Below are 14,940 nucleotides of genomic sequence, written 5' to 3' on the forward strand. Positions count from 1 at the left end.
CAGTTAGAGAGACCGGGGCTTCCCAGGGAGGGTCCTGCCCCAAGCAGCGGGCCGCAGTTAGAGAGACCGGGGCTTCCCAGGGAGGGTCCTGCCCCAAGCGGCGGGGGGCAGTTAGAGTTCCCAGGGACAATCCAGCATGGTACCTCAGCTGTATTACCTTGATTAACTGTCTCTGAAGCTCAGTTTCCTGGTCTCTGTAAGCCGACACTGCTGTTCCCTAGATAGGTCAGGTATGGCCCATTCTTTATTCCCTCAGTTGAGAAAACTAACAAGATATTTTCTCTGTTTATATTCTGAAAGGAGTTTCTTTGGGATTTCCTAAACCATCAGGAGGGCCCCCGTATAAGAGACCATTTAAGCCATGGGGAAATCAACTTACCTGAATTTCCGAAAGAGGCAGCAAACCAATTGCTTGCATTTTCCGTTGTACTTTTACTCAGATTCACTGATGAAGATCTGTCGGCAGCCCTTAAGGTAACATATAAGGAAGAGAACCATTAGATGCACTGTTATTCAGCTGTGACAGAATACAGCTTATTTTCAGGTGTAATTAACCCTTAATCACCTTTTCTTTAAATTTATGTGAGTTATTGTATGCCTCCATCAGAACACGTAATTGTGACTTGATTTGATTATATGCATATATTTACTGCAATAGGTAAACTGATATTGTGTGATCAAACTAAGGAACCAGTATAAAACAAATTAACTAAATATATCAGAAAATTTTACAAATGACAAATTGGTCAGATGGAATATTTGCATCAATCAGTAAACTAATTCTTTTGTTATTTTATAATAAATAATTTGGGTTAGTTATTGATATTTTAATCTGTTTTTCAAATTATACATGTCACAGTTACTGTAAAGATTATTGAGAGGTTCAGACAAAACAGAAAACATGATAGGAAAACTGACAGCACTCAGGAAGGCCTTGTGGGGCGGAGCGCTGTTCATGGGTGGGCATCTGCTCCCACCTCTTCCCACGAGCACACGGTGCAGCTCGAGGAAGAAACCTGTTAGTGATTAGCATTCCTTCTACCTGATTTCTGTCAGCTGTCTGACATTTTTTATCAGTATATCCTCATGTATATAAGCTGTCCCTCATGGATGGGTGAGTTCTGATGTGTGGAACGCTCCTGATTACAGTGTCTCAAGTAAACATCCTTGTTCACTTGGGCACATGTGTAAGTGAATTTGTTCAAGTACAGTTCTGAAGCAAACGTACCAGTAAGACCATGTTTTTATCTCTCTGTTTTGTGTTACTTTGCTGTCTTTTATTGTTTGTTGGAAATCTGTGATTCTTTTGTGAACAATTAATGTCTTTTGCTCCATTTTATGCATTTTTATGGTTTATTAGCTGCACTTACCACTCCGATGTTCATGTTGCTCCTTATTTGTCTTGAAGTTTTGAGGTCTTTTCATTTTGGCTTATGCATTTGGAATTATTCTTTTTTTTTTTTAAGATTTTATTTATTTATTTGACAGAGACACAGCGAGAGAGGGAACACAAGCAGGGGGAGTGGGAGAGGGAGAAGCAGGCCTCCCGCCGAGCAGGGAGCCCGATGTGGGGCTCCATCCCAGGACCCTGGGATCATGACCTGAGCTGAAGGCAGACGCTTAACGACTGAGCCACCCAGGCGCCCCTGGAATTATTCTTAAAAGACCCTTTGCTTTCCAAAATTATGAACATACACGTGCATTTCCCTGGTACCTTTATAGGGTTTTTTCCCATTTACATCTTTTGATCCAGCTGGAATTTATTTCATCTGGGAGTGAGTTAGAGAATCTAGGTTTACTTGTTTTTGGTTTTTTGTGGTTTTTTTTTTCCTTTTCTTAGACAAAGGCTTGCAAGTTGGCCCAAGAGCATTTGAAAGACAGACATCTCTGTAGTATGTGCGGTGGACTTGGTCTTCTTGTGTATTCGTACTCACCTTCGTGACAGAGTTCCATGTCTGTAAGGTTACTTTCCCATCTCTCTCCTCTTTCAGAATTTTCCCACCTCCTCCCTATTAGGATTGTAGGCAAACTTGTATAGTTACCGTAAACACAAAGCCCAAGACTAACCAAGCAACAGACAGGAATGGCTCTTGATGGATTCATTTAGGGGTAATTGATGGTTTTTACAACAGTGAACATTATTCCCAAACGTGGTGTCTCCTCCGTGTCCTCAGCCTTCCCTCGCAGAGCCTCCCCCTAAGTGGCAGCGCCATCCAGAGACCAGAATCTCCTGTCTTTGCTTGTCCACATCCTCCTGTGCCGTGTGCTGGGCCGAGCTGCCCCAGCCTTCACCTGCCCTCGCTGCGGTAGCCCCCTGTTTTCTTGTTAGTGCAGCAGCCAGAGGGGTCCTCCATAGGCCCTCCCTCCCACGGTCTCACGTCTCAGATGAGAAGCCGTGTGCTCTGCCGGGCCCGGGGCCTCTTGTGCCTTCATCACTAGTCTTCACACGTGTGAGTTGCAGCTGCCCCACGCAGAGGTCGGCCTACCTGCCTTGTGCACAGAACCTCTGTGCTGTGCGGTAGGACTTGGGTCTTTGAGCGAACGAAAGGTTTGCGTCTGGATATTTAGTGACTCGCTTTGTGCTGTTGAGAATTCTGGGGAGTTACTGCTTCTATGTGGGAAAGCGACTGATTGATGATTGGTGTATTGTTAGTCAGCTGTCAACTCACTGACTTTTCTTTTTGTTTCTGATAGTTTTTAGTCAGCCAGCATGGATTTTCCAGCCACACAGTTATATCAGGTGTAAATAATGTTATTTTTACTCTGTTTTTCAACATTTACATGTGTAGCAATATGACTCTCTTTTGGTTGTACTGATTTTTAATGTTTAAATTCCCATTCTATTTTTTTTTGGAGACATTCTTATTTTCCATTTTAGAGTCTTATTATGTATTTCTAGTGCCACTGATTTTGAACAAAGCGGATGTGGCCTTTGTTATTTATCATTGTTAATTGGCTTCATTTAAAACACCTCTGTTGGTTATGATTTGACCACTGTCTCAGACCTGTTTTGGTGAAGAGTCTTGCTCTGTTACAGCTGAAGTAACATGGTGAGACGGGGGCTCTCGTGTGACTCGCATTCAGCAGGAGAAAACTGGGGGCCTGACCACACGTCGCGGTAACCCTTGTCTGTTTTTTCTGAACCAGGAAAAAGCAGCGATAAAGTCACTGGTTGGTCTTGCGGAGGGTTACCACGCCCACTTCCACCCAGTTGCTCAGCTTAAAAAACAGGTGAGCCGCACGTGGGCTATCGGGAGGGGCGTGCACGGCACTTGCAGCAGAGATGCCCACTGGTCCAGGCGGCCTGGCAGGCTGGGCTTCAGGGCTGCGACCGGAGGCTGTGCTCAGGAGGTGGCCTTGGCCACATAGCTCCGTCACTCCGAGCCTCACATCTGACGTTCGGCAGACCAGTAATGATGGTGTTTGTTGTTTCCGGTGATTTTAGTACTTGAGGTATGGCAGCTGGGTCAGCAGGTCGTTGCCTTCACTTGGGCAGTGTTCCTTTTACCAGGCAAGACCAGAGCTTGTTCCCGTGTAAATTAGGTCATGGAAACCGCAGACTTTGAAGCATTTCTGCCAGGAGGTTCCAGTATGGAAATGAGCTTGGGTGCCTTATTTTCCATGTAGCTGGATATGAATGTGCAAGGGGCAAGGATGGGGTTGTCTCTAAGAGTAGAATAGTCATGATAGTTGCTAATGCAGACATTCATCAGTGCTGGCCTCTAAATGGAAGCTGTGGGATCCACACATAAGGGTTTAGGGAGAGATTTACAGCGGCAGCTGGAAGAAACTGCCCGAGACGACGGAGTGTCACTGATGAAGTCTTAAGAGAAGTAGTGTCAGTTAGAAGGGGCTGTCGGCAGTGGATGTGCAGAGAGTTCTAGAGGTGTTTTACTCTCCTGGTGCTACGTGAGGAAAGAATTCAACCCGAATACCCGTGCCCCGTGGGTTCTAGTTCAGCAGCGAGTCATCGGGCTGCAAGGGAGGACGCCAGGTGCCTGCAGCACCCTGACCTGCAGAGTCAGGAGGGAGGAAGGGAAGGGACAGAGAAGGGGGACGTCCCAGAAGGAAGAGAAGCTTCAGGAAGGCAGGATTTGCCCGTAGACCTCTGCGGCCGAATCTCCAGCCTCACGAGCCCCCCTGCTCCTTGGCCGCTGCTGCCACGGCCCTGGTGGAGGCCCCTCCGTGCCCCCCAGTGGGTGTATCTGACCCTCACCCTCCCCTGCAGCTTCTTATTCTTGCTGCCCGTGATGTATTCATTTTTCGTTTAGCAGTCTTGCATCCGTTCTTTTTAAGGTCATTGCTCTACTAACTACTGCTGCATAAATTACCCACATTCAGTGGTGTCAATGTTTAATTTGCTTACACTTTCGTGAGTCAGAAATTTGGCATGGGCTTCCCTGGTTTGGTGTTCCATCTGAGAAGATGAGAAGTTGGTGCGGCGCCTCCCAGCGAACCAGGGAGAGGTGCCGCCCTTTCTGACCTGGCTTCCAGAATCACACACATCCTCACTTCCACTGTGTTGTCTGGGGGAAGGCCACTCACCAAAGCACGTCCTGATTCAGAAGGGGACGAGGACCGCCACTCTCAACAGGGGCGTCAGGAGTTTGCTGATTATGTTTTACAACTACTCCACATGTTAATTACCTCCTAATCTCCTGTTAATTTCACTGGCCTTCACTTATCTGATGGTATTGAGTAACTGAGACCCACCACCTGATTTTAAAATGTAAGATCTGTAACAATTTTGCCAATATATATCTCCTAGAAAGTGATTGCTACGTTCGTAATAGTTACAAAAATATTTTCCAGACTGTTACTGTAAAATCTTTAAAAGCAGTAGGACATTTTTCTCTCAGGTGCTGAGCTGTGAGAAGAGCATCAGGGTTTGGCCCCTTCTGCCTTTGCCTGAAGAGGCCGAGGAGGCAGCCAGGTGAGTTCTGTCCTGGGGTCATGCAGACCTCACAGTCCCCAGTGGACGCCAACCTCCACGTGAGGTCTTAGCGGCGCCACGGGAAGACCAAGTGCAGGGGGCTTGGTAGGCCTCGGTGGGCAGGGCAGGCCACTTGGTGGAGGCGCAGGGGGCGCAGTCTCCCCGCTGAGGGCCCAGCCGGTGGTGGGCCATTTGGGGAGACCATGAACACAGGAACAGAGGCAGGCTTTGTGGGGAGGAGGTTGGTGTCTGCTCGAAATATTTAGTGGGTGATTAGACGTAGGATCTAAAGGTCAGGAGAGAAGTAGGGATAGAGATTTTGGAATCAGGATATAGCAGATCCATCTCGTAGGAGTAATAACTTAGATGGTTTGTTGCTTTTGTCAACAACGTATGTTGCTTTTAGCCTGTCGTTTATTTTTACTATTGCCTCTGACAGTGGGTTTTTCATTTTATATTTGGGAAAACTACGTTGCAGATTAAGTGAACCATTAAACATTTGCATGGCACTGCTTGGGCTGATCTGCATACCTTCTGTTTTTCAGATTAGAAGGTACTTCTGAAACACAGGCCTGCGAGGCTTTAATCACAGAAATCCTGAGAGCCCTGCCCCGCCACTTGCCCGAGAGCCGTGGTGTTGTCAGCGACTGGGACAGTCTTCCCGCCGAGAGGTGAGTCTCCCAGAAGTGTCAGGAATTGCTGGGGCGCTGACCAGCCGCGTCGGGCTCCCGCACTCAGCTGTTTTCTGTGTCGTAACAACTGTGGGCTTGCGGCGGCATTCGGCCCCACTGTGGCTGTGCCACCACAGACCGGGGAGCCCACCCTCCGTGGCTCGTGAGGTGCTGGTGTGCGTGACGGGGCTCTCTTGCACACTCTGCCCCCCACAGTTAAGTGTGCGTGCGTGTGCGTGCCTGTGCGTGAGGCCTGCAGAACTGAGCACACTGTGTAACAGCCACTGCTCCCCAGAAGCTGAGCGTTGGGGGGCCCGGGCGGTGAACATGCCCCATGAGAACTTGCATTCCAATCCCCAGGTGGCCCCAGGTGATCCAAGAACTCTGCGGCACCCCTGTCCCAACTCTCTTCTGTCCCAGAACCGTTCTGGAGGTGCTCACCGTGCTCCGAAACATCAGCGCACACTGCGCCCGCGTGTCCAGCCAGGTCGCTGCCTCTGTGGAGCTGAGACACCAGCAGTGGGTGGAAAGGAGACTGCGCTCCCGGCAGAGGCAGACCTACCTGCACATGCTCACTAGGTGTGTGGCTCGCGGGCCTGGTCCGGAGATGCCCCGCTGGGCAGGGGTTCTGTTGGGATGCAGCTCTGATTCCTACTTTCAGGGGAGTACTCACTTGCAGAGGACACGTAGTGTGTTAAATGCTGTTGTGATTTTGGTGTAAGAGAATATAATATGGGTGCCACTGACCCAAATGAGTATCTGGATTTAAAATATTAACAGCAGGTTAACTTGCGTATGCCAGCATTCTGGTTCTTTACGTGTTGTGTATTTTAGGATGTTCTACATCCTTAAGAAATTACCGTTTTGGACAAATTCCTAGAACTCTGGTTGAGTGGTATCTGAATCTGTAAAGCCTTTAACGGGTTTTCCTTGGCTGCTTCTGAAAGGTACGCTCTAACCAGCAGTTTATACGATGGTGCCTGTTACGTTACATCCTTCCCCAAACGGTATATTTCAGAAGAATTCCCTACCGGTTTCATGAGCACGAGATAGTATCTTACTTTGATCAGAATATCTTTGTGTCCTGGAGACATTGAACACATTTCCAGGTTTGAGCCATCTGTGTTTCTTCTTGTGGGAGTCGTTTACCAAATACCAGAGCATAGGACAGACGCTGCAGACAGGGACCCAGAGCCAGAGGAACTGCTGGACGCAGAGCCAGTGCCGTCTTGCTCCTGAGCTGCGGCGGCTGGGAGGCCGGCGCTCCGGGGGCGGGGCGGGGGCCCACAGGGAAACCGCCACAGAGCGGCCTCGAGAAGGCTGAGTTTAAGTTCCCTTGAAAAAGAGTTTTCACTGATGAAAGTGCAAAATTCTTACGTTTGTCAAATTTTACCTTACTTCATCTTTTTTAGTGTTAAGCTTCTGTCTCCTGTGCTTTACCTGATTTTATTGCTGATTGCCCTGGAATTGGTCAACATTCATGTGGTTCATGGAAAAAATACTTACGAATATCAACAGTATCTAAAGTAAGTGTGTTGTATGTATAAGAAATGAAACTGTTTTAGTAAATTTAAGTGATTTCACTTCTATTGGTTATTTTATTTCATTATTTTTTTAAGCCCACAGTCTTGGTTGGCTCTTTACTGTTTTTCTCTGTGGATTTTGGTGCAAGTTTGTGAACTTTTGAAACTAACACCCATGTAGGCTTATTTCAGAAAATTAAATGGGATGAGCTGGCAGATGCTTTCAGAATTCCTCACTCTGTCATAACACCACCGCCACGCAGAGAGTGATATTGCAGGGAGCACGTACCTCATGTTTAAAGTAAATGTGAAAGTAGGACTGTTATTTTCTTAAAGAAACGTGGAACCCAGGTGGGAACCAGGGTGGCCGCCACGCAGAATGTTACGGATCGGTGGCTCCACGTGAGCCCCCCCCGCCCCCACATTCTGCGCTGGGGGGGTCGTCTGTGGTGGGCCATCTGAGCATGCATGGTGGGAGTAGCTCCCTGACCCCCAGCATTGCGTGCCGGTAGCTCCGCATGGTGACAGCCCAAAATGATGCAGACGTTGCCAGATACAAAGACATCCGCAGCTGAGGACCACTCTCTAGATGAAGGATCTGTGGACTTTCATTATACTCTTCCTTTAACTTCTAAGTTTGAAAATATTCAGAATTAGAAGTTGGGGAATGTTGCCAGCCTACTTGGCAAACTGGGGAGAACTTGGAAAATAGAAGCATGACCTGATCCCCACCCGCTGGAGAAGAGCCTGGGAACCGTTTGATAAACACCTCTCAGCAGTGCTGTGTCCAAGTGGAAAGTGTCTTCCGGGAGACAGCACCTGCATTGCAAGGGCAGGTGTGGGATGCCCGGGGCCAGAGAGGCACCCCCGTGGGGCTGCAGGGCCTGCACGCTCCCCATTGTGTGCATTGCATGCTCACATGGCATTTAATCCAGGCGGTCTCTAACGCCTTTTCTGGAGTGCAGTTCCATCACATGCAACCATCTTACCTGATGTGAGAGTAAGTTTAACAAGGCGCTCGGGCGTGTAGCTCGTCCGGGGTCCAGCATCTCTTCCTCTAGGTTCTGTTCTCACTTCCATTTTGCTTGTGGTTCTTTTATTCGAATTTACAGACAAAAATTAAGTGCAGTACTTTATTTTTTTTTTAAGATTTTATTTATTTGACAGAGACACAGTGAGGGAGGGAACACAAGGAGGGGGAGTGGGAGAGGGAGAAGCAGGCTTTCTGCTGAGCAGGGAGCCCGATACAGGACTCGATCCCAGGACCCTGAGATCATGACCTGAGCCGAAGGCAGTCGCTCAACCAACTGAGCCACCCAGGCACCCCTTAAGTGCAGTGCTTTAAATTCCAAAACGAAAAGAGTGCATTTAAATCATTGTTGCATTTTATAATAGAATAAAGAAATTAATTTCTTTTTGTTAAAACAGGTTCTTAAAGTCGATCTTGCAGTACACGGAGAACCTGGTGACTTACACCAGCCAGCAGAAGAACAAGTGGAACGAAACTATCAGTCTTACACGTACAGCTCTGTTGAAAATTTGGACTTTCAGTGAGAAGAAACAAATGTTAATACATTTAGCCAAGAAATCCGCAAGTAAAGAAGGCTTATGAAAACACTTAGAAGTCAAGATGCTTTTGGCTACATCTGAAAGCTCAGCCTGAATAGGCTTTACCAGCATGGAAATTGAAAAGCCAAAGGTAGGGTGGATTGCAGGCTCTGATTGGTCAGGGATCAAGTTCCGTTTCTCTGCAGTTTTCTGAATTGCTGTTCCCGCGTTTGTGTGAACCTTAGGCTGGGTCCCTTCCTGGGACCAAATGGCCGCAGCATTTTGGCCACCATGACACAGTGTCCAGGGGGAGCTTTATACCCACGTCACCCAGGAAACTCTTGAAAATGGTCACTGTGGCCAGGTCCCCCTGCCCCCTGTCTTCACTGGCCAAACTGGGTAGGCTCCCCTCCTGAGCCACCACTGGGGCACAGAGAAAGAACGTGGGCCAGTCCGGCCTCATCCCTGGAGCTGAGAGCAAGGTTGGATGGTCCAGATCCTATGGGACAGAGTTGGGGAGGAAGGTATGGTGGGCAGACGGTGCCAGGCAGCAGGTGTGCCCATCTGTGTGTGGCCGGGAGAGCAGGAGCCCTGGCACGTGTCTGGGTAGGAGGGTCTCGTGTAGGAGCGGGGAGAGCTGGAGGACTGAGGGTCAAGGGTGCAGTCGCCCCAGTCCTGCTCGGAGAGCTGAAGTCTGATTCTCGAGGGCTCTCTGGGCCACTGCAGTTGTCTGGAGCATCCATCAGCCGGCAGCTCTCACACCCACTGTGAGGCCGTCCCCAACCTCAGGTCTGCATGTGCGCTAGGCCTCGCACAGTGACTTGTGGCCTCTCCACCGTCCCTACCTCCCAGGCAGGTTCTAGCCCATGTTCTAGTCCAAGGAACGGTGCCCACCCTGTGTGTTTCGGGCTTCTCTGCTGTAGAGAGCAGTGCCGAGGCGGTCTCAAAGGGAAGGGGTGGTGCTGTGGGAAGACAGACATTCCATCACATTCCATCCATCCCTTTGCCAACTCAGCACCCACCACCCCTTTTAAACTAAACTCCAGGTAAGGACAGAGAGCACCGGGCTTCTGCCCCTGCGATGTGGCCTTCTCTGGTGCAGGTGTAGACCCCGGAGCCCCCGCGTCTGGGCTTCTGCCCCTGTGACATGTTCTTTTCCAGCAGTCACACCCTCCCTTGGACATACTCTAAATTAAACGATAATTTATGGTATCAGTCCCTCTAAATCCTCCTGATGTTAGAGCTGCAATGAAAAAGGGGAAATAAAAGAATTGATATATTTACCAAGCACATGAAGAGGAAGGTGGAACTCCTGTGCACCTGCTTTTGCACCTGGTGAGCTGGCAGATGTTGGTATTAAAAATTCCCTTTTCTACAACTCATCCCGTGTTCCTCTGCCCTCAGCCACTCACTTCTGTTGGTGGTGGTGCCTCAGCTGGTGGGTTGACCCAGACTTCATTCCTGAGAGTCTCCCTCTAAGACGTCTTCCTGGTTTGAGCAACTCGTTTTCCATTGGTTCTGATTGCTGGAAATGGGAATTCTAGGAGGTTCCCCAGAGGATCTCTTAAATTCCAGACACACACCTGCCTGCCCCTGTCTGGCAGTAGGCTTGTCCCCGAGGGAGTGGGGAGCAGTGACCTAAGCCATGACAGTCAACTGGCTTTGCCTTTTGGTTCATTGGCATGAGGCGTCCAGTACAGCCGGGTGGCCTCTCAGCCTGCAGGCCAATGGGACACTTGTGTCCCTCTGTGGAGCAGATCTCCCTTAGGAACAGATATTCACACCAGCGGAGCCCCAAATCCTGAGATCTCGTGAACCCTCCCTGCGTCACATGCTTCCTCCAGCTGTGTGTCCTGGCGTGGGAAAGACCACGTTGCCGGATACTGAGGGCAGTTCAGGGCACAAGGCACCACCACAAGCCGGCATCCCGACCGGAGGGCCCCCGCCGTGTTGTCCGGCTGGCTGCGTGGGAGTGTGGAGTCCGTGCCATGGTGGGGATCGTCCAGGACCCCGTTGCCGGACATCCGGGGGAGACGGACCTCTTAGAAGCAGCGCTGTGAGAACCACGGCAGCGAGTAAGGCTTTCTGGGAGCCACTGACAGGCACGGAAAGGTCACGGACGTCCACAGGTCGTCATGTCCCTGAACTCCAGGGGTGAGCTCCCACACGGGAGGTGGCATCTGCATGTTGCTCCTCTCAGGAGCTCCAGCCGCTTCCCCTTCCTCGGCCTTATCCACCGCCGAGATCCCACCTGCCACTGATTTTCAGTCCTGACCGTCACTGCCCGGTTTCCGGAGGCCCGTCGTCTGGGCCGTTGCACTCTCCAGGTAACGTGGACAATGACACGCGGTGCTTGACCTGCGGCCCCCTCCCACACTGCTCTCAGGGTCGCCCTTGGGGCCCTTGTGCCACCAATCTTCACCTTTAGGTGGTACCAGCCTTATTCTTCAGAAATCAAGTAGAACTTTTTTACAGGTGGGACACCTGGGGGGCTCAGGCGGTGAGCGTCCAACTCTTGGTTTCGGCTCAGGTCATGATCTCAGGGCTGTGAGACGGAGCCCTGTGCTGGGCCCTGTGCTCAGTGTGGAGTCTGCTTGAGATTCTCTCTCTCCCTCTCTCTAAAATAAAATCTTAATAAAAAAAACCAAAAAACCTTTTTTACCGGCAGCCGCTCAGAGGGAACTCTGGGTGACCACGGGCACACGATGAGGGCGTTGTTGCCGCAGGTGCTGGGAGACTGAGCCATCTGCTTGCAGTGCCTTCAGGACACGCTTGAGCCCAGTCTTGTATGTTAACAATGACATGCTCCAGCGACTGGCCAGCCCAAGGCCGCGAAGGGTCAGCCGGTGTGCTGACCAGCTCAAGTCCTGTGGGAACCAGGTATCCCTGGTGAAGTGCAGTGTCCGAGTCTGTCCCGGCGTCTGGAAGGCAGCCCAGAGCCCAAAGGAGGACAGTTATCTGCAGGATAATCCTCACGCTTCTGCCCCAGAGGCCGGCGGTGAGAGCGTCGCTGTCTGCGGGTCCCCAGCATACTCGAGCGCTGGACGGGTGACCGGCCCTTGTACGCGACCATGGAGGTGCACAGGCTGCTTCTGGTAGGTCCTGTAGCAGGTGTACAAGGAGGTGCGCCGGAGTGGTCGTTGGGGCCGTCTGTTCCGGTAGGGGACCCACCCTGCGTGGGGCAGCGTCTGCAGTTGGGTTCTGATCTGATTAAATGTGTGACAGCCCATGGCCACCCACCACACCCGTGTGCCTTCTTCATAGTCAGACGGGCACAGGTCCTATGACTCCTCTCCGGAATTCCCATTAAAGCAATATTGCTTTTGGATTTTTACCATCTTGGAGCAAAGCAGTCACTCTGTAGGTCTCTACTGTGCCCTCCCCACTGTTGTTTGAGGGTCAGGGGACCCAGCCATCCCTCTAGGAGAGACGTTCTGGGTCTGTGAGCTGGCTCAGTCCTGGGAATTGGGGGGAGGGCTGTGGTTGTGTAGTGACGTCTCTGTCCACCAGCCGTGGGGACAGTTCGCTTATTCAGACCAAGGGTGACCTCAGTCCCTGCCCACGTGTTCCTGTCCAGGGGCTCCCTGATGAACTGGCTACCACCCAGGGTCTCTGTAGGTCTGATCCTCTTGCTTCATGCTGTGACGCTGTGGCCCGTTACGGGAACCACGTACACTTACTTTTCAGCCCATTCCAGGACCTGACACTAGGTCCCGTCCTTCCCAGTGAAATTGGGTAACTAATTTACGTGGTGGCAGTTCCCTCTGTCACCTCGCCTAAAGGGGCCGACAGCCACCACAGACCTGCCAGGCATGCCGGGGTCCCCTTACCAGTGTTTTCTCCATGTCTGGATGCTGCTTGCAGTTTCTCAGCAGCAGATGCAGCAGAATGAGACCCCAGATACCCGGTTCATTTCCGCACTTTGAGTTTGACCACGTGTATGGCCTTCGTCGGGCACACCAAGAGCAGAATCCTTCCCATTCACCAAGTTTCAGTTCACAAAACTGGTATTAACAATGCCGATTTGTGAGTTGACGATTAGAAATACTGTTCCCCACACCAGACGGCTCAAGTTGGCATGAACGGCAGACTGTGCCCCTGTCAGGAGGGGCTAGAGGCCCTGAGGGCTGAGAACAAGTATATTCTCACCCAGAGGTGCTCAGGAGCCGGCCGGCAGCAGAGAGACTGACGCAGAAGTAACGTCAGAGTGAGACCAAGCGAGGCAAGTGTTTGCTGAAACAGGTACAGTGTGCAGACGCAGCGTACGGTCCCTCTGGGGGGATTTGGGAGTGCTCCACAGAGGTGGCATTTGCGTTGGTTTGGGAAAACCAAGGATTTCAACAGATGGCATGCAGATTGGTTACAAGAAGCGGAGTCACTGAGGCACGCTAGGTCAAGGTGGCCTGGAGGGGTCGCATGCCTCCTGAGCCAGCCCTCCCCATGCTGACCCCAGGGGGCTGCCCCGGCACGAGGCTGACTGCGGGGCCACCTGCGGAAGCCCCAGAGGTCACACAGGGCATGTACCACGGAGAAGGAAGCCACTCCCATCTGAGCATCAGTCCTCCCTCTCCCCAAAACATCTGCCATTGCTCATCATCGGGGTTCCTCGTTGGTCGTGTCCATCCTTAGGGACCTGACTCTGTTTCCCAAGTGCTCCTCAAACCCCCATTTTCTCCCACTTGTCTGGCTTCTCCCCAGCTCTATCCAAAGCTGTTCAAGGGGATTCGGACTCTCACTTTATTATACCAAGTACTTAATTTTCCTCTGTTCTTACTCTCCTGTTAGGGCATTCCTTGAGATAGTCTTTATTTTCCTTAAACTAGATGTCCAACCAAATTGTTTTCCCAAACAACAGCATTCTCTACCCAGGAGATGAATGACCCAACACTTACAAGGCACAAAATGATGCAATAGGATTTTGTTCTGAATTGCAAATTATTTTCCCCACTTTTATGCTGATGTTTCCCAACTATCTCAAAACCTTAAGACTCAACCTTCTGCCTCCTGGACAGCTAAGCACCAACACCACACAGGCCACATTCCTTCCCTTAGTATCCTCTTCCGCTCAATCCTTCCTGTGTGTGCTCTGTCTTGATGAAAGGCAACACCAGGACCCCAGACTCCAGGGCTAGAAACGTGAAGGGCGCATACCAGCACTCAGCTTGCAATTTCCCATCCATCCCACCACCTCATGTTCTGCCCAAGCCTGTCCTTGTTACCATCTGAGGACTTGTTGAGACCCTGACTTCTCGCCTCTCCAGTCCATCCTCTGAGCCAGAGAACGATGTTCCCCAACCACTAGTCAGATCGCGTTATTCCTCTAAATAAACACCTTCCATGCAAAGCATCCTGGTTCCTTTGCAGGGTGTCCAAGGCCCTCCTCATTCCCACCAAATGTGGGAATGTACCTCCCACAGTATTTCCTTGTGCATAGGAGTTTCTGCAAGTGAGAACAAGAGTTGGTGCCACATAAAGTAGGGAACCATGTCGTCTTGTTCCTGCTTCTAACGTCCCATCATTGAGCTGTGTTTTCCTTGTTGACTTCTTTCTTTAAAATTTATTCATTTCAGAGAGAGAGCACAAAGGGGAGGGGCAGAGGGAAAAGGAAAGAGTCCCAAGCAGACTCCCCACTGAGCATGGAGCCTGATGCGGGGCCTGATCCCACGACCCTGACATCATGACCTGAGCTGAAGCCAAGAGTTGGATGCCTAGCCGACTGAGCCACCCAGGCACCCCTCTTTGTTGACTTCTTACAGATATCTTCTATTTTTTTTTTAAAGATTTATTTATTTATTTGAGAGAGCGAGAATGAGAGAGAGAGTACATGAGAGGGGGGAGGGTCAGAGGGAGAAGCAGGCTCCTCGCTGAGCAGGGAGCCCGATGCGGGACTTGATCCCGGGACTCCAGGATCATGACCTGAGCCGAAGGCAGTTGCTTAACCAACTGAGCCACCCAGGCGCCCCTCAGATATCTTCTATTAATTAAGGAAGTTTTCTTTGGACACCTGCTTTCTGGCAGTGTGGCAAACTAAGTATCCTGTGAAACAGTCCTATTTGAAAACCCCTGGACACATATTCTGAATTGCAAAACCAAGGGACCAGAAAGTCCATGTGGGATAAAATGAAGGGTGAGCAAGAATCCAGAGGTCTAAGGGAGGTGTTCGCTGATCTCAGTAAGAGGCTTTTGTGTGGAAGGATGTGGGGTCAGGGGATGAGGTCTCGGAAGAGCGAAAGCACGTCACGAATCTTTTCCAATCACAATGGTG

At 50.6% G+C, this 14,940-nt stretch overlaps 1 protein-coding gene across 9 annotated transcripts in view; it reads left to right on the forward strand.

The window, feature by feature from the left end:
* The window catches only part of ERMARD (ER membrane associated RNA degradation), a 24,607-nt gene extending 15,863 nt beyond the window's left edge, over positions 1-8,744 (forward strand). For 6 of the 9 annotated variants that reach the window (XM_081829333.1, XM_081829334.1, XM_081829339.1 and 3 more), the window contains 7 exons: positions 301-474; positions 3,148-3,231; positions 4,860-4,933; positions 5,479-5,604; positions 5,965-6,183; positions 7,017-7,130; positions 8,556-8,744. In XM_081829333.1, coding sequence (XP_081685459.1) covers positions 301-474; positions 3,148-3,231; positions 4,860-4,933; positions 5,479-5,604; positions 5,965-6,183; positions 7,017-7,130; positions 8,556-8,739 — 975 coding nt within the window. In that variant the 3' untranslated portion in view covers positions 8,740-8,744. The remainder of the gene's footprint in view (positions 1-300; positions 475-3,147; positions 3,232-4,859; positions 4,934-5,478; positions 5,605-5,964; positions 6,184-7,016; positions 7,131-8,555) is intronic. The other 3 variants (XM_081829336.1, XM_081829338.1, XM_081829335.1) reach the window with 2 other exon arrangements.
* Positions 8,745-14,940: the final 6,196 nt, after the last annotated feature.

Source organism: Leptonychotes weddellii, chromosome 8 (genome assembly GCF_054177405.1).
Source record: "Leptonychotes weddellii isolate Sample4059 chromosome 8, ASM5417740v2, whole genome shotgun sequence".
Lineage (NCBI taxonomy): Eukaryota > Metazoa > Chordata > Mammalia > Carnivora > Phocidae > Leptonychotes > Leptonychotes weddellii.